The sequence below is a fragment of the Zosterops lateralis genome, assembly GCF_965231275.1.
Source record: "Zosterops lateralis genome assembly, chromosome: 2".
NCBI lineage: Eukaryota > Metazoa > Chordata > Aves > Passeriformes > Zosteropidae > Zosterops > Zosterops lateralis.
In genome coordinates, this window is record NC_139763.1 from 82807748 (window position 1) to 82827816 (window position 20069).

Here is a 20069-nt window from a genome sequence, read left to right on the forward strand (position 1 = left end):
TAAACCTGTAGTAGTGCATATGCTTGCTGCTTTCCCTATTCCCATTACTGCCTTTCAATCCCAATTGCATCCTCTGGGTGTGGTAAAAAGTGAGCGCACACCCAAAACCAGATGGAGCCCACCCAAAAAGAGACTTTCTCATGGCTAACACTTCACATTGACTCAGAAGGAAAAGTAAATAGCAAAAGGCTCAAATATGTGTGTAGTTTATGTAGAATAATAAAGGACACTGAAGTATGTTTCTTCCACAGATGCAGTTCCTAGGCAAACTTTTCTCTCCTAGATAAAGAAAGATGAAAAATGAAGGCCAGATCTCATTTGTGATACTTCTTGTAGTACAGTTGGGGATGCACAAAAACCACGCTTCTTGGGCTCTGCCACTTGGAATTGAAGTATTCTCCAGCAGAGCTGCTGTTGTCCTAAACTGTTAGCTGCTACCTGTTAACCACACTTTCTCCACCCCTAAAAATGAGCAGCCCCCTGTTGCTAACAGCTATTTAATGTGCTGTTGTGGACAAGGAGCAAATACCTATTGCACAGTACATCTGCAAAGTGGCATCGGTGTGGAAACAATGGAGCTGGTTTTGCTTCTAGAGCGTTTGCAATCCCATACAACAGTCTTTTTTGATCCTCCTAGGCTATCGTGGTGACAGATGGAGAGAGGATTCTTGGTTTAGGAGACCTAGGAAGTTATGGCATGGGTATCCCAGTTGGAAAGCTTGCTTTGTACACAGCTTGTGGTGGAGTTCACCCGCAGCAATGTCTCCCTGTCCTACTGGATGTTGGCACAGACAACAAGGTAAGACAATTTTTCATAAATCTGACATAGGGGAAGAAAGAATCAAGATTACCGCTTAACTGAGACAGTTCATGTGGAGACAAAGCTGGAGACATCCAAGATGAGATGATGGCTAGACCAGCACTGCAGGGAAGTGAGAAAGTTTAATTCCTGTTTGATGCATGAGAACCTTTTGTTCTTATGGAGAACTAAAATAAAAACTAAACAGACTCATGGTCCCCTGGTGAGAAGACTCAGAGTGTTACCAGTTGGAGCTGAAACCTCAGTTCCACCTTTCAGCATGGCAAGGTGAGTTGACAGGCTTTGTACAGGAAGTTCCAGAGTTATTCTTCCTCTGGTAATTGTGAGGGAGCAGGCAGATATTCGTGTCTGTGTAGAGATGACTATATTCCAAAAATGGAGAATCCCTGGTGAGTGGTTTGGGAATGATTAATGTCACTGTTTTGTTAGATTGCACATGTTACTGCAGATGATAACCAAGCAAGAGGACTCCATCTGTTTGCAGATTTTTGCCTTATGACTCTGGCTCAGAAAGGCCAAAGTGGAACATTTCAGCAATGCCAGAATGGACATCTGTGTGGATGTCTTTGTAAAATTAATATCCTATAGCTATTTGTGATGGCCCAGGTTTGTCCATTTTTGTAAAATGTACTTGTGCTTTACATGACCCCTGTAAACCAAACACACATTTCTTGAGGGACATAAAAAATCTGGGGTATAAGAGCTTTGAGTTAGTGTATGAAGACAAATTAATGCTGACATTTTCAGACATGCTGATGCTCACCGGACAGCTAGATTTTCTGCACCTCTTTAAGTCCTGCCCCAAGTCTCTCACAATGGACCCTTGAAAAGAATGAAATAATGCCAAATCAGTACCCATAGATGACATCTGAGAATCTCAACTACCTCTTTGGTCTCTGGCCCCAGGATTATGTTACCACTTTAGCATAGCAGCCTGTCATGGACTTGTGGAATGCAGGCTGTGCTCATGTGCTCATCTCAGCCTGATTCATGGTCTTTCCTGAAAAGGGAGGAGTCTGAGTTTGAACCCACTGAGGCGAAAGTAGGAATTAAGTCTTAATCTCTCACTTACTGCAGTCTCCAGTCAATAGAACTTTGGATCCTTCATCTTCTCCTCCATGCTGATCTGCACACCACCAGTGCTTTGAGCCTCCCAGCTGGAGCTTCTCTTAGAGGGACCTGAGTAAAAGTGCTTCCCTTCTCATGAAAAGCATCTGATCATGCACTTCATCTTGTTTCTGTCTCAGCAGATGGGACACTACAAGCCAAAGTGGCACCAATGATTTTTAGGCCTCTGCAAGGGCCAGATGGCACCAGAAAAAGGGACTTACAGAATCAGTCTTGGATCCTTTTTCTTCTGCCCAAGATTAGATGTAATTTATGTGTTCAGGAACTTCTCTTTGAAGGCAATTTCCAGGCTAAGGAAATTTAGGGCTAAGAAATAGAAGCTGCTGTTTTCCAGAAATATGAACAATGTCTTCCCTCACAACATAAATAATTTGTTTTCTTACTTATTTAATGGCTTTCTCATATGCATAAACTCAGATTAGCTGAACCCTAAGCACATCCTAGGAGCATCCTGCCCTACAAATAAACTCATTTATCAGTGCATAAATAAGATACCTCTTAAGGCATTCATCTTGTTCATCTCTGCCCATTAATATCTGGTGACCCAAGGGTAACTGTGTTGCTAACACATGAACCTCAGGTAGAACTCAGTAAATATAGTTGTTGTATTATATTTTTAGCATCAGTTTCCAGCTTCTCTTTCTGACAGTCCATAATATTTTATATATTTGGATACTTTGTATACTACTATACAAATATATTTGCTTTCAGCAGTCAGGCTTTTTTCAGAGCTTGACATTTTTCAGCTTGTCTGTGGAGAATTTTGTACTCTGAGAACAGGGCCCAGAGCAGGAGGTGCTGTAGGAGCAATCAGTGAAGTTATGCAAATGGGTCTCCTTTCTGTTTCATGGCCCTGAAGAGCCCTAATGTATCAAACTCACAGGAAAACCTCTTTCATCTTTCCTTCTAAGGGAAAACCATTGTGGCTGTAAAAACAGATCTGGTATTAGCATAACTGCCAATATTTAGGGCTATATGGCTGCAGGACAATAAGTTTGTGATGGCTCATCCTCCCCTCATGTGGATATTTGGCTCCTGAAATTGGAAGGAGAGTTCCTTTGCCTTGACTCTCAGAGGTGTTGGCCAACCTGTCTCCTGCCAGTGTTTGTTCTGTAATTTTCCCCAAAATATATGTTATTTCCATTCTGACCCAGTCCTTTTTAGGTGACTTATGAGTGTTGACTTAACACCTGCTGGATTGGTTGGACGAATGGCCTGATTTTATGTTCCTATTGGGAACCAAAATATAAATTAATCTGTTATATGAAAATACCTTGACTTTATACGTGTCAGATAACCCAGCTGAGTGCTAGGCAGGTGCAGGTCTTGGGAACATTCTGCCATCTGATCTTTGATTGTGATCAACTCTCTGCTGTCACCTAAAAGGCCTAAATGACACATCATTTCAAGTTACATCAGGTGGTCTTCATTGCACAAAGCACTGTTTATGGTCAACAGCTATCCTGCCCTCAGTGCAAAATTAAGAACTGACTGCACAGTGAACACTCCCCACATAAGGTCAGTTTTATTCACTAGGAGTGAGCACGTGGCAGAGAGGTTTTGGTAGAGCTGTTCTGGGAATGCAGAGCTCCATTTCCTATGGCAGTCACGAAGTGTTGCATCCCTCTGACCTTATTTATGCTAAAAGGTAGGCCAAAGCTTCCTACAAAAATCATATTCTGCTTGAGAAGAGATGTGTGAGCTGCATAGTAAGTAAAATTAATATGACTACATCAGACAAAAATTTTTGGTAGGCTGGGACATAAATCTCTGTCATCTGCAGAAGAGAAGATGTCAACAGAATTGCTTTGTGTCCTAGGCTCTCCTGAATGATCCACTGTATATTGGACTGAAACACAAGAGGGTTCGTGGGAAACAGTACGACGAACTGATTGATGAGTTTATGCAGGCAGTTACCAACAAGTAAGTGGGGTTATATACATGGCTCCTCTGGGCTGCTTCCATTTAAGAACAAATGTTGCAACTCCTGAAATAAACATTAGTATAATTGATCATCTGAGCAAAGGAAGGTCATTTCAATGCAAGTCTCCTGGGTGGTCTGCAAATGACTCTTTGTGCTTGAGCACTCTGTGTCGAAAATATTTGTCTCCAGAGAACTGAAATGGGACTGACTTTTTATAAGCATTTCCTATCCACATAGGCCAGAGGTGTCAAACATATGTCCTGTGGGCTGTATCTGGCCTCTGTCATGTATTTATGAGCCTCATTCAGCATAGTCAGAACCTAAACTTTGGTTTGTTTACACTTTATAAAGGAAGTTTCTAGCTCTTGCCATTGTGAAGGAAATTGCCTAAATGGAAATGGCATGTTCCTTCACACAGTGTGGAGTCTGCAGATTGCCTCTCTATGGCTTTGTCAAAAATAGGAACTTTCCTGCTGATGTTAAAATCTGTGGAGTGAGAAGGCCAGGATTATAAGCACTGTCCTTTTAAGCGTGGGACAGACTAGCTGCATACCTCCATTCATACTCACTAACTGGAATAGAGGGTCTCTGATGCACCAGGGAGTTTAAATATGGGAAGAGCAGAACTATCACCTCAGCCCTGTGCACCTCTCTCTGAAAAATAAAAGAACATATATTAAAGTCTCCATGACTATCCAGAGAGATTATCATAAGAAGGAAAGTGAGGACAATTGTTAGAGAAAAAATACTCATATTTGGAAAACTACAAGCTCCTAAGCAGCTTTTTTTGCCTTTCCTAAAACTACAGATTATACTGATAAGGAGCAGCAGAGAGCTGCAGTCTCTGCCTGATTGCCAAGCTGCTGCCTGTCTTTTCTTCCCAGTGAAGGAGCTATGTTTGATCCTCCCTCTGGGTTTCCAGCCAGCTGTGTGTGTGTGTTCCTGCACAAGGGGGAGGGAGTGGGTGCTATGTGTGTCATCAACTCGCAGTTCCCCGTCTCCCCAGAGGCAGGAGGCACCATGACCGGTGTCTGACACAGCACCTACCCATCCACCAAGAAGGATGGGTTTACACATGCTGTGACTGCCCTGTGAGTGGAAGAAATAGGGACACAAATGCAGAGGACTATTCAGTCCCAGCTGAACCTTCTTTGTATTTGATAAAGAATCTTGACTGAAATGTCATTTGATTACATTGTAGTATGTTAGATGTTTTGTGCATTATCTAGTGGGAAGAAATTCTTAGAGGCTAAAAAGCTGGTAAAACACAACTAGGAAATCACAAGAGACAAGTAGACACTATTTAAGAGCCATCAGGGTTGATTTGTGGGGGTTTTGTTTATTTTGATTGTAGTCACTAATTAATCCTTCAGGGAAACCCTATCCTGCTTTCTTCTGGCCAGAAGACCATGGGAGTATTGCAGTGTTGGTGTTGATGATAGAATGCAAACAATAGAATGAGAATGCAGATGATGGTCTCAGCCATCATAAATTTGGTTCTGAGATTTATGCTTGTGGTCTTAAATGCAAAGCTCATTGCACCCACTGAAGACAATTTGCCTTTTCTGTGCTTGCTGTTGGAGAAGGATTGGCAGTTATTTTCCTGTGTTTAGTTTACATGAGATAATCTCCACATTGAAGGGAGAAGACCATGAAACAATGAACTCTTATCTTGGGAGGTGGTGAAGTCATGTCTAATGCTTTCATCCAAGTATTGGTACTCAAGTTCCTGAGGCCCCTGTCCCTGCTTTTCTATTTCCCTTAACCAGAATGACTTCCTTGAACAGAGTAAGGCCCCTGAAAGTTCTCAGTGAAGTGGGGCTGGGAAATTCGGCTTTGCACTTGTCCATTCACATCTGTAAAGTATTTGGAGATCCTAGAGCGGAAGGAGCCATTGCCCTATATTATCATCCTGACCACCAGCATACTTTAAAGCATTTGTTGGGGTGTGATCCTTATGCACTCTGGGCTGGTGAATAATCCTGCTATTAGCCTGGGTTTGGCAAACTCATATGAAACAGGTTCATTTGGTCTCAAATTTCCACTGGAATGACTGGATTCAACCCAGTAGGAGCTCTCACTTCTGTTACGAAAGGAAGCAGAAATTGTTCAGAAGGTCAAGAACATGCTGCTTTATTGTAGCCTGCTTCCACTTTTGAGGCAACCTGTGAGTATGAGCTGCTGCAATCTCTTATGCAAGTCTGTAACGTCACATGCAAATTCAGTTACTTGGAGAGGAGGAACCTTTTGGGGTTTTGCTACAAATCCCTTGCAATTTGGGGATTTCCTTTTCATCTTGATATTCATGCAGAAATTCTGTCTACTTCCTGAGGGTACTTTAACTTGTCATGGAAACCATTTGTCAATTCCTCTGCAGGAGTACCTCCCACCCTGTCAAAGCACTACTGGCTCAAGGGACATTTGTCACTGAAGTGGAATGTATTGGAGCCCACAAAAAAGCCAGAGGAGTGAAGATTTAATCTTCTAATGGAATAATAATATCAAACAGATGTCAAATTTCTGTTGCTGGAGACCCATAGAATCAGTCAAAAGGACTCCTGGTCTCATAATAGCCACCTAGTAATGAAATGAGGCATGTGCCAGAGGCTTCAGAATTAGCAGTTCAAATATTTGAAATAAAGTGTGGGCACCCTGGGCAATTTTAGAAACAAAAGCTCTTTCTGGAACAGCTGGATAAATTTCTGTTTTCCTGCTGCCTAAACCACCATTCATTACTCTTTCACCTAAAACATGTGAAATTACTAAGCTCTTTAACAATAGCTCTAAGCTATATCTTTTGCTTCTCTTGGGAAGCAACTACATGCAAAGTTGGCCACTGAGCCTACCTGTGTCTGAATGAAGCAGCCTGACAAATTGCTGTTCTCTCACAATGAGCAGCAATATGCTTCACATGGGAAAATGCACTGCTTCAGTTTTCCATCTGCTCAGTTACTGTGGCAAAGGACAAGTCAGTCTTGCTCTTAAACTGGTACATTTCTTTAGGCTGAAGTAAGTATTCACCTAAAGTGTCCAAGGATTATAATCGGAATAAACCCCAGAATTTCTGGGGCTTGAATATCTGATCGAATTAATTCTCATGTAGCTTTCATCATGTTCCAAAGGGCCAGACCTATCCCAGAACTCCAGCCTCCATTTTGAACTCTAGTCTCAGTTGCTGGCTGGCAGATGGGAACATGCAGCCTGAGACTCTACGAGGTGCAGTTCCCCACGCCAGCAAACTGTGTCACTGAAGCCTCATTAACCTGTCATAACTTCACTCCCTTTTCCTTCCCTGTCAGTGTTTATTAACAGAATGACCAGGGGAGCAAGCCTTCTGTCAAGCTGTGCCATAAGGCAGAGCACAGAAAGCATCAGGAGATCAAGTGTTCAGTTTCTCAGATGGGGAAAAGAAAGATACCTCTGCTGAGTTTCTTTTTCCTTGTGTATTTTTGCTTATTATGCCTAATCCCTTCCCAGTAGTTTTACCCACAAACATACTAAGTCAGGTCTCAGGTGCTCTTTAACAATCAGAACCTTTTTGAAAAGAAGCTACCTCTGTTTCTCCAGGGTCATGGATCATAAATTCACCAGCACTTTTCAGAAACAAAATCACCAGTACAGGTGTGCCCCCATGTTATTTCTTCACATGCTCTAGTTAACTTGGCTAACTGATCCTGAAAGATTAGACTTTATTTTCTAGGCCCCAGTTTCTATGCATTGATGGGCTTCAAAAAAACCCTCAAATATACTGCTAACACTCAAAGTCATTCCCTAGCATCTGTGTGTCTGTTAGGAGGCCTACACACCATCACTAGTGCCCTGGCAGGGCTGGTCGTGTAGACCACATCCAGCCCTCATGGAATACAAAGTGGATTTTCTCCTTGCCCATCTACCCCAGTTACCGTGGCCAGAGGAACTCAGACATCATTCATGGGGAGAAGTGATGGTGATGGGAAGAGCCACCCCAGCTGTCCATTGTCCTGGCTTGATGTGAGATAAGAGCATCAGCCAGCATCTGTAATCTTAAGACACTGGATGATGCTTTAAGTCCAGGAACATTATTTAGGTTTCATTAGCTTGATTTTCTGCTACTGAGGAATGACTGAGCTCCAGATGTGCTGCTAGGGATCACTGTGGCTTTTATTACCATGAGTTCAAATCCTTTGGAGTAATGCAGTTGCATGTGTCCAAAGCCCTCTGCTCTGGGCTTTTATCTGGGCTTTTCCACCTACTATGCCAGATGTACCACAGCAGTTTCAGTAAGATGCAGCTGGAGAAACTCTGTTTGTGCAGAAGGTACAGGGTGAGGCTCTGTTCCTTGTTGTGTGCCAGAGGGTAGCTCAAGGCTACACCTGAGGATTAGCACTAAAATGATTGCATCTCCTGCTTTTGCCCTGCTCCTGTTAAGCCTTGTAGCTCCAGCTGCAGTCCTTCCTCACCCCAACTGCAAGCAGGGTGATGCCATTTTGCATAAAAGCGCTAGAATGGTCATAGCAGCCATTAGTGCTGGTCTTAGTGCTTGAAAGTCATGAGATAGGATGTGCAAAATAGTTGTTTGGAGGTTTTTCCTTAAAAAGAATATAATGAAAGTTGACTTGGAACTTCCAAGATTTTTTTTTCCCAAGAACTTTGTAATTGATCTTAACTTCATTTTGCCCCTTACCCTGTTTCTAACAGCAGCTCATAGCAGATGCCCTGGCATATGATTAAAAACAGCAATCCTCAGCACACTCCCCAGTTTCCAAAAATGTACAATTCTGGGATTTCCCGATACCTTTGTGCTTCAAGGAGTGCTTTTATTTATGCAGCACTCACTGAATCCACAGCAGGCTCTGTGCCTCAGAGCATGGTGGCTATGTTTATGTTGGCAGACACCCTGTGAGATTCCTGCCCAATGTTAGAAATTGCCTGTAGCCTAAGGTGATGGTGAGGCAGGCAGCAGGTCCTGTTGGGTTTGTGATGCAGCTCCCTAGCATGGGATTTCTAAGCCCAAGACCCAGAGTTCTTAAGTTTGTATTGGCTCCAAGGTCTCCCTGGAGCCTTCTCTTCTCCAAGTTGAACAACACCAGCTCTTTCAGCCTGTCTTCAATAGAGGAGATGGTCCAGCCCTTTGATCATCTTCACAGCCTCCTCTGGATCCACTCTGACAGGTCCACATTCTTCTTATGTTGGAGGCCCCAGAGCTGGATCCAGGTGGGGTCTCAGGAGGGATGTAATTCCCTTCCTTGCCCTGCTGCCCACATTGCTTTGGATGCAGCCCAGGACACAGTTGGCTTTCTGGGCTGGGAGCACACACTGTTGGCTTGTTCAGTTCTCCATCCAGCAATACCCCCAAGTCCTTCTCCACAGGGCTGCTCTCAGCTGGCCTCTTGAGGAGGTGCCTGACCAAAGTGACCCCTAGCCTGTGGCCAGGAACTGTATGGCAGAGTCCTGCTGGTCTGATGAAAAGCCTGACAAGCATCATAGTAACAATTTAATGGTAAGATTGGCCTCAGGACACCAGACAGACTCAGGTTCTAGTTTTGTTTTACTTGCTTGAGTGGACTTTGTTTTTCCAATCTTAAATGCTGAGCACTTGCCAAGCATGATATTTTTCTGATGATGGGCTTCTTTACAGATAATTTAGTTTTCCTTGGAAATTAGGAATTTGGTTGCTGGTGTTTCAAGCAGCAGTAGGAAGATGACAAGAGCAAAGACAATTTGTTTCTTCTCTGCCTGGTTTTATCTAAGACTATGAAAAGGGGTTGCAGGTCTTCAAAACAGATTCCTTGCATCATGAATGGCTGAAAGCAGTGCTATAAAATTTTAAGTTCAGACAAGGACTGGAACATCTTTCTTGTGATTCTTTCCATAAAGGAACAGGATCTTCTTGCAAATACTCTTTTTTTTACATGCATGTATGAATGTATTATACTTCTTCCTCATTGTCCATAAAAAAGCCCTTTTGATAAGCATCAGAAAATGCACTGGACAGGTCCACAGGCAACCCTTGAAGTTCTGACTTGGGCAGTTTTGGTCAGATGCTTCTCAAATGGCAACTAGTGCCTCCTGAATTTTTTCCTCTCTGACCTCATGGCTTATAATGAGTCTGGATGAACTCAAAGAGGTACACACATATGAGGATGAAAGAAAAAATTGCATAATAACATTGTTCGGGCAACTGAGAATTCTCTTGAATAAAGAATCTAAAAGCAATGTAATCATTGCTCTTTTTCTGCCATTCACACTCTTGTTCCACACTTTTGTTCCACCACTTGTTCCAGGTGGTCATCCAAGGGAAATGTGTATCATTCTCTGCAGGGGATACAGACTTTGCTAAGAGCATCTTTTCTCTTGGCACAGCCCAGGGGTTCTGTGTAGGTCTAGGTGGGTAGTAACAGTGTACCAGAACAGTACAGTGATAAACAAAGCATGAATCCTATGTTTGTGTGTTTTCCAGGAAATGGGATCATTTCTTAATCAAGATTTTCAGGTGATAATTTTTACAATAGGCTTATAATATTATATGTGTTTAGCTCCTAGAGTCATCCTTCATTAGAGTGACAGTTTGTACTATTTTTTTAATCAATAATACATTGTTTCATTGAAAGTACTGTTTGTACAAGATTTGCTAGGCAAAATCTTATACAAGAGAGAAATTGGACTAAAATGAGCATATGGGACCAGTCTATTAAGCATTTCCCAGTGAGGCTATTTTCACAGGAAGATTTTTGCAAGGTATGAGAGCCAGATTTTGGGTCATAATTATTTATGGCACAAAACCATGAAATAAGCAGACAAATGAGACACAATATAATCTTTGCCTGAAAGACCAGTGAATTTTTTGGATGAGAAAGAACTGAAAAAGTGTATCTTTTTGTTTCCAATTCTATAAAATGGGTAAATTAATTCCAGAGGTGGCAGAGAACAGGATCCACCAGATGGTGGTCTGGCAGCCAACAGGAGACATGGTGACAGTGTTAAATAATGACTCTTGTAGTGTAACCAGTTACAAGTTTCAGCATGTCTGAATTCTTTCAAAAGCACCTCTATCCAAGCATCCTTCTTGACAGCCTACAAATATAAGAATGACTCATGCTGAGGGGAAAGCTCCAGTTCCACAAGGAGACATAGAACTGCAGAGATCCCACAAAATGCAAACTGCAGTGTGCCCAAGAGGAACGGCAACACTTTGAACCCAAAACCATTCAAAAAATATAACCTTCCCTTTTTTGAAAGGGAGATAAAGAACAGAAATGGGAGAAACCACACTGGACCATGGCACTTGCTCAGCTTCAATGTACCTTGTCAGTGTGAAATCCTGAAATTTCAGTTTGAAATGATAGTCTACATTTGAGTTTTCCTTGTAGAAAAAGGCAGTCAGATCCTGGCTGTTTAACTGCTCGTATCCCAGGTGCCAAGAAGATCACAGAATGCTCTAGAGAAGATGAATCATTGACAGTCCGGATGAGATTGCTGGAGAGAGCCAACCTTTAGCTGGCTGTGCCTTTCCTGGACTGGAAAACATTCAGTCCTGATGTGACCTGCTGATCTGCTTCCAAATCTCCTTCAGGCTCTCAGCTGAAAGTTAGATGAGTCACATGGATCAGTGGAAGAATCTATGAGAACTGACAACCAGCCAAGCACACTGACCTCAAGAGTCTCTTCCTATCACAGCAGTTTGGAAAAACTCTCTGCAGGGCCAGCATCAATTCTTCTTGCAAATTTAAGAATATTTAAATGTCTTGGAAGGGATCTTCAGAAATCCTTGTTCAAATACTCACTTTACAAACATTTTTTCTATTAAAAGGCATCCTGCGCCTATAGACAGCAAGTATGTGAGTACTAACTGGGATTGCATTCATATCAGATGTCACATATTAAACAGAACAAAAGGTTCAACAAAAGCATACCTTATTAAAATTATTCCTCCAAAGGAATTTATTATTTTTGGTTTCTTAGTGAGAAATACAGTGTTTCCAATTAAACACAATTTTGAAAAATCATTAAAACATTATGATGGGGGAAGACTGGCCAGTATAATTCATTTCATCAAGTATGTCTGTGTCTGCTGACAGGAGACCACTTGGACACCATACACAAGGGATGGAGCAGGGTAGTTTCTGCAGACATCAACAAAGGAATTGCAAATGTTGAAGGGCAGGACAGTACTGCAGTGAAAGGGTGATAAGCCAGTGACCTAAGGTGCATGACATACATTTAAGATGTTCCCAACCAGATATTCCCAACTGTGATAATTCTATAATATTAGATTACCTCTCCTAATTTAGGTGTCTAAAGTTAGATATCTAAATTTAGATTGGTCATCTTAGTCTGCCTTCACAGACACTCTGAAGAAAGATGCATGTCCAGAGATGTTATTACTTCCATTTCTCAGTTAGACTAGTTGAAAGAAGTTGCTACTGTATATAGCCTTTCTCTCCGTGGTGTGAGTGAGCAGTCAGAGTTGTCCAGCTGGGCAATACACAGCTGGGTATTACACAAACAACTTTTAGATATGTAAAGGTAGTGGAAGACATCCCAGTCTGCACTGCATTTATTGGCTGGATTCCAATACATGTAGCAGCTCTCAAGACACCCTTTCCCTTTGCAGTACCAAGTATTCTGCACCTTCTTATCTGAGCTGGACTTTTTCTTAGCATTGTTGCATATTAAAGGACTTCTGTGCTCCAGTCCCAAATTGGCTGCATTTTACTTTTGGGTGCTACCCAGCATTCTTTGTAGAGTGCTCTGGAGCCCTTCGGGATGAAAGGAATTAAACAAATATTGAGATGTTGTGCTGTGGGTGAGGGGCAGTAGAACTGACTCATCATGTTGATACTCAGAAAGATCTTACTGCACATGGCCCCAGCAGCTGTTTTGTTTAAATTCCTTGCTGAGTTTACCCTTAGCCTGCTCTGGTCACCCTCAGATGGAGCACTGCACATAGCCACCAAAGTACCACTAGAAAAGGGCAACAAGACTGGTAGATTTCTAAGACAACTCAGTAAGTCAGCTGCCTAGTTGTGTTTAATTTCAGTGACTTTGGGTAGCACAAGTTCTTTAAATTTCTCTCAAAAGTTCAATAAGGTGAGTAGTTATTGAGGACTAAGATCATGATCTGAGATTCCCATCTTTCACTGTGAATCCAGAATACTTGATTCTTTCATTTAAAGCATCCATTCATCAGGTCTTACCATGACCAATTTGTGGTCTTTATGAATGAAACTTCAGTTTTCACATTATGCAAAGGCTCACATAAGCTCAAAAATGGAGTTCATACTTTTAAAAACTCAGTAGATGTATTGCAGTGGAAAAGAAAACAATCTTCAAAGAATACCTTAGTGAGAAGAGCCTGCACTGCAGCACTGCCCTGTCATACTGGAAGTGTCTGTGGGCTACCATACTTCTTTTGTGCTCTGCTTAATAAGGACCAAAGGTGAAAATAAGGGATCAAAGAGGAAAATAGAAGTAACATGCACTGTGCCATGCTGCAGACCACAAATGTGGAAGGAATTCACAGAGCTGGTCACACGTACATTAATGCTGGCTGAGATCATTGATTTTGTTAAGCAAGTCAGTAATGTTACTTCCTCAGTGATATCAATAAATAAGACTAGTGTTAGAGAAATAGTTTCTATAGCAACTGAAGTTGCATAAAGATTTGCTAATTATTGGCTATGAGATATTGCAGATGTTCTGGATGCTGTGTCATCTCCCTCTTAGCCATGTTTTCCTTACACATCCAAATGATGAATAAGAGGAACATCCATTAGTAAGCTGATCTTCAACCAGACCAGGTTGCTCAGAGCTCCATCTACCCTTACCCTGAATGTTACCAGGGATGGGGCATCCACTACCTCTCCGGGCAACCTGTGTCGGTCTTTAACCACCCTCACTGTAAAAATATTTTCCTTATATCTAGTTTGAATTGACCCTCTTTTAGTTTAAAACCATTACTCTTTGTCCTGTTGCTACAAGCCCTACTAAAAACTCCATCCTCATTGTGGTCCTTTTCTAAAGGCAAACACAGAGAATGGGAAGCAAGTGTTTGAGCCAACCCTTGTCCCTTTTTGAGACCAGGGTGTTTATCAAGCGAGAGATTCCCATGATGGAAAAATAAAGGAGCACAATGCATGTGCTTGTCATTGTCTCCTTACTGACAGATATACTTGAAGTGGAAAATAATAATAAAAAATTCAAGGCCCTTCTAGGAGAGCCTGACTGCCCACACTGTGAGTGCCATGAAAAGACCTTTTCATGACAGAAGTCACAGTTCTCAAATGGAGTATGTTTTATCCAGTATCAGTTTCTACGCTAAAGCAGGGGTGTTCTACCTCAGATTTCAGTGGCAAAGAAGGAAAGTCTGAATAGAAGATATGTCAGGTGATGCTACCTCTTACAAAGTGCAGCTATTTAGAGCCCCTTCACCTGCCTGCAGCCCAGAGGCTGCTTGTAGCTGCATTACTCATTCCCTGAGTTTCTCTCACTGCAAAGCTTTAATGCAGACTAGAGTCATACAAACTGCTGAATGTGTATATGTATGGACCAGTTTGAATATTATCCAATTTATATCCTGCACACTTTTCCTTGAAATTGCTGGAAATTACTGGACAATTATGGAAAGCTTGCAATTACTTCCTAACTTTTCACTCTACAGGTCACTAGCTGTCAGTGCTGGTTTCCTGCTAAACAACTCAGTGGAGAAAAACATTTCCAAGGCACAGAAGTGTGACTGTGAAATCACACCATGAACAACTCAGTCCCACTCACTCCATGGGATCCTACAAGCAGATTTTTTTTTTTTCATCTCTTGGCCACATACAGTTGAAGTGGGCCCCTGGTGGTGTCCCTTTAACTGGTGTCCCCTTTGCATAAGTCAGATTTGCACAGTCAGATTTGCTGTAATGCAGTGTGGCAGCTGCAATACTGCAGAAGATTTCTCCTACCAAAAGTCCAAAGATGCATGTACATATAGGTATATAAGTACACACACTAAGAAGCCACTTGAATTATGAATACAGTTTAATTCTGGTGACTCCACATTTCTCAGTGCGTGGACCTTGGGATGGGTGTGATCCTGTTTGCTATTACTGTGCTGCATTTCTGTCATGAATACTTTTACTTCGGCACTAGAGTCTCTAGCTACATTGTCTTGGTAAAAGGTGTATATCTTGTCCTATGCTGTATAAATATATTTATCCATTTTAAATTGCCCTTTAACTTGCAGATACGGCATGAATTGTCTGATCCAGTTTGAAGACTTTGCCAATGCTAATGCTTTTCGTCTCCTCAATAAATACCGCAACAGATACTGTACATTCAATGATGATATTCAGGGTAAGTACTGTTAGGAAAATCAAATTTAACCTTCACCTTGTCCTGAGAAACGGTGGTTAATGTCACAAGACTTTTTATTATACAGTAGTCAGATGTCTGACAAATTTTAGAGTTTATACAGGAGCATTTAAAAATATAAACAAAAGCTCAGCCTTCTGAGTTGAAAAGTGAGTCACCATTGTTTTTTAGGAATTTAGCAGTTCATTGCAGAAACATTCAAGGGAGAAAATGGATCATATGCTTTAGATTATGCAGGTAACTTAGAGAGTTCCATTAATTTTCTATAATTTAGCTAAAACAATGATGAGGTTTTAACAGTTATGCAAGGCTTTCCGTTTCCATGAGCCAGGTGGTCATTAGCTGACCCGGGCATTTTCCCTCTATTGTTGTACTCTTTACTACATGCACAAAAAGAAAGGTAAACCAGCTTCTTTCCTCTCTGTGGATGCTAACTCTGCAGTAATCTGAGAACAGTTCTGTTCTCCCCTAGCGTGGTTAACATAACTCTTCCAGTGTCAAAGAGAAGTGACAGCAGCAAAGCTGGGGTTATAACAAGCAAGTCTCCAGGCCCTGAGAGGATCAGCAGTCAGCAGGATTGCTCCATGCCCAGAGGGATGCAGTCTCCATCCCGGTCTGATGCTGACTTTGCTTTAAACCTTTGGAAGGGCTGTTTGCCCATTTGACAGGGACAGGATCTTTCCAAAGGTCTACAAACAACCAGTTCTCCTCTCAGTCCCTTCATCTTTTCTTTTGTCTAGTCCTGCTTGAAACATGCAAAAATTTCCAATGTTTGATTTAATTATTTGCAGTCAGTTGGGCTCATCCTCACTTGTACTTGAAAGAGACTGAAAGAAACATCAGTGTTGTTTTTCACACAATGCTGGTTCTTTTGTGAGCAGACTTTTCAGTGCTGTTTCTGCATCTGCTGCTTATCTAACAGTATTTGGCAATGTGTATAGCAGCTTCTTCCTATCTGACACAAGGAGTAAGATCCTGATTTGGGGAAATATGGTTGGTGTAGTGGGAAGCATGGGCCTGTTCAAAAGACATTTTCATGAAGAGGGTTTAGAAGCAGAGAAGCTAAAGACATTTCAGGGAAGGGCAGATGGATATTCCTGTACAAGAAGACTCATCAGGTGTTCTTGCCACGCCCAAAAAACTTCCAGAGGAGAGAGAAGCACAGGAAATGAAAACCCAGGAGATACATTTTTGAATTGAAGCATTGAATGAGGGAACCAAGCACTCAGACTTTTCTGAAGATGGGCAGATGATGAAGGCCATTATAAGAAGCCAATATTGTAAAGATTTCTTTTGGATTAGTAGCTCTCTCTGAAAGTGGAAGGGGACTCGGCAGTCAAAAAGAGGCCAAGTGATGTGGGAAATCACACATCAGGGGCCTGGATGTAAGTTTTCTTGGCAGAACCGGAGTGAATGGCAAACACTTCTTGGTGAATAGGAAGAGTTTCTTTGATAACAGAGAGAAGAAAAAGAGAATTTTAAAGCTAAACTGCAGATTCTGAGTGGGAAGCAGGAGACTATTTTTTATAATTTTCTTTTGGCCTTAGGTCATAGCTGAATGCTTCAGACGGTTCCTGGTAATGATTGCCACAGAGCAGCAAACCACATCCAGGAGAATGCTGTAAAACAGTATTGTCATAAAAGGGACCTTATCCGATTGTCCCCAGTTAGATTCATGTCACAGTGCATGGGAGATGTCAACTCCCCCAAAATTTTTTTCAAGTCCTGCCTTTTGAAAGAGCAGGATTTCACCTCTTTGTAGTAAAACATGGTTATATTGTCAAATAAAACATTTTGCTGGCACTGGTTTCTCAGTAGTACATGAAAAAAGAAATCCTGCTGAGCTTTTGCACAACAAGCAATGAATTGAAGGAAGCAAACACCTGTTTCAGCTTTTTTATGGAGCTGTCAGAAAGAAAAGGGAAATCCAAACTTAGGCTGTAGTCAGAAATTATTTTTGAGGACTTTTGGAATGCTGAAGTAACGTGGATCTACTTAGTTAACTCTGTCTTGGAGCCATGTCAGAGAGAAAAGAGTTGAATCTGGGATGAGTAGTCTGATTTACCCACCTAATACATCCTTCTGTATCTGCAGATGGTATGAGAAAGATAGGAAGTGGCATTTTCTTACTCACACCCTCCTGTTCTTTGGGTTTACCTTAGACCCTCTCTTTTCTAACATGCTGTTGTTTCATGTCTCACCTACTTAAAAAAGTGTTAGAGTTCAATGTAAGTGGTGTTTAAATGATTAATGAGAATTATACAAAGCCTTGTTTAAGCAGGCCTGATTAATTTTACTCAAGTGAGACAGGAACAGACCTTCTGAAGCCTGAATTATTCCAACTTCTGAGCTGGCAATGTTTTAAGTATGTTGAATTAAAAACACAACTTAGGCACCAGCAGTGCAAGTTAGATCAGGCCTGAGCTATTCTAATTTAAGCTCATTGACCATTGGTTAGTGGGACTCAGATGCAGTGGCCCTACACATACACACCCCCACAAGATGAGGGAAAAAGGTACAAATCACTTCCCTTAAGATCCTTTAAGCCTCCTTGTTGCTGCCCCAGGACCTACACAAAATGAAAAATAGTTTAAAATATTAATACCTACTTTCTTTTTTTTTTTCCTCCACAAATTACTGTATTTCCAAATCCACCCTATCCCCAGAGAATAAAGGTGACTCAGACCCCTTCCAGTTTGAGCCAGCCTACTGATGCTGAGTGGGATGCCTGCCAGGCACCACCAACTGGGACGAGGTGATTGCTTATTCTGAAAGCCATCAGCCTGGGAGCTCTCAGGAGCTGGCTCACAGTGCTCATTGCTTATTCTGAAAGCCATCAGCCTGGGATCTAGGCAGGAGCTGGCTCACAGTGCCCGTGTGTGGGAGCGCCCATTGAGGGAGTGCTTCTCCTTCCTCTGAGGGGGTGATGACATCAGTCCTTTCCCAGCTCTGTCTGGGTTCATGCAAGGGGCAACAGCTTCAGTTACAGCTCTGAGGGAGAAAATTGATTGTCACTTCTTCCTTTTTCCCAGTAAAGTACCAGGGCAGGCTCTGAAGCACATAAAATAGAGGTACATGAGAATGCTTTAGTTCCTGCTCCTTATCTTCCTCCTCTAACTTTGCTCCACTTCATTGTCCACAGTGATAAACAGAAAGCAGACAATTTGAAAGTCTTGCAAAGTTGTGAAGTCTGGTGAATCCTTGGAGCCTGCATCTCTGGATTCCTGCTTCATACAAGAAATTACATAAAGCCATTGAAGACATTAGTTTGGAAGGGGCCTCTAGACATCAACCAGCCCTCACTCAAATAAAGGGTGATTTCAAACTTAGATCAAGTTTTATATTAGTTCAGGGTCCTTAGAGCCTTGTCCAGCCAAATACTTTGCAGTATATACAAGGATGGATATCCACAATCTTTGTGCTACCTGCTGCAAAGTTTTCTCATCTTCCTTGCACATTTTTCCCCTTATATCTAACTGGAATTTTGCTAATTTTTCATTGCCCCTCATCTTTTTTTGTACAGCTCTGAGAAGAATCTGGCCTCTTTACAACTACTGCCTCTTCACTATAACTCCAACTAGTGATTGTAAACAGAAATTAGATGCCCTCTTAGTCTTCCTCAGCCCTTTCAAATCCAAGCTACTCAGTCCTTTTTGTATACCCTGGTCATATTTGTGTCCCTCCTCTGGACTTGCTCCAGTTTGTCATTGTGCTGAAATCCCCAAATGGGACTTGCTTGTCTAGGGATGACCTCAAAAGTGCTGAAATAGAAAAAACTTATCACTTTTTTGACCTACTGTTGACAGAGTCTAGCAGGCTGTTGGCCTCCTGTGCCACAAGGGCTTATTGCTGGCTCATCTTCCACTTGCTGCCCACCATGACCCCAAAGTTTTCTTCTGCAAAGCTGCAGGACTTTGCATTTGCCTTTGCTGATCCTCACGAGGTTTCCCTGAGCCCATTTCTCCAGCCTGCTGAGATCTCTGTGAACAACTGTCATACCACCACTGTACCAATCACTGTCCCAAATTTGTAATCATCCACGAATTTTATGGAAGTGCACTCTCTTTTATAACCCAGATTGTTATGAGAACTTAACTAGTATTGGCCTCTTTGTACCGCTGACCACAAACCTTTAAGCCTACCAGCCCAGCCAATTTCACCCACTTGTTCAGTCTGTACCTCTCCGGTTTAGCTACAAGGATGTTTTGGGAGATTTTCAATGGCCTCATGCAGGTCAAGGAAAGCACCCAGAGTTCTAGTTCCATTATGAGAATTTTAGGCATGCAAAATTACAGCACCTCCATCGACTTCTGCCTATTCAGCAGGGATTGTTCAAGGGACAAAGTCCATGAGACCTGATGAGATGCATCTAAGGATTCATCTGAGATATGTGGTCAACAGCATTACAAAGTCACTCTTTGAAAGGTTATGGTTACTGGGGAGATTCCTATTTCCTGAAAAAAAGACAAACATCACACCTATCTTCAAGCAAGGCAAAAAGAAATATCCAGGGAACTTCAGTCCAGCTAGCCTAACCACAGGATCTGGAGATTACAAAATAAGTCTTCTGGAAGTGCACCTAGGAATGTGAAGGTGAATGAGAACAGTATGGATCTCCCTAGGCAAATCATACCTGACCAACTTAGCTGCCTCTTGAAATGTTTATTCAGTACTCAACAGCAGAAGTAATTCTGCACATTTAGTCAGAATTGCAGAAAAAAATGAAGACATCTTTAATGTGTTATTTAATTAATTGTGTTGGATCATGTCATTCAAAAGTTTTTCACACATATAGGCAGGGGCAAAGAGAACAGTGCACAAAAGCATAAAGCCTGTTATCCAAAGTAGGCTGTGGGCATT

General features: G+C 41.9%; 1 protein-coding gene across 4 annotated transcripts in view; it reads left to right on the top strand.

Annotated features, from left to right (window-relative positions):
* The window catches only part of ME3 (malic enzyme 3), a 120675-nt gene that overhangs the window by 85548 nt on the left and 15058 nt on the right, over positions 1 to 20069 (top strand). For 3 of the 4 annotated variants that reach the window (XR_014592465.1, XM_083883378.1, XM_083883379.1), the window contains 3 exons: positions 638 to 799; positions 3768 to 3871; positions 15082 to 15191. Coding sequence is in view for 3 of the 4 variants with exons in the window: in XM_083883378.1 (XP_083739504.1) it covers positions 638 to 799; positions 3768 to 3871; positions 15082 to 15191 (376 nt within the window). In the remaining variant the exon portion in view is untranslated. The remainder of the gene's footprint in view (positions 1 to 637; positions 800 to 3767; positions 3872 to 15081; positions 15192 to 20069) is intronic. The other variant, XM_083883380.1, reaches the window with a different exon arrangement.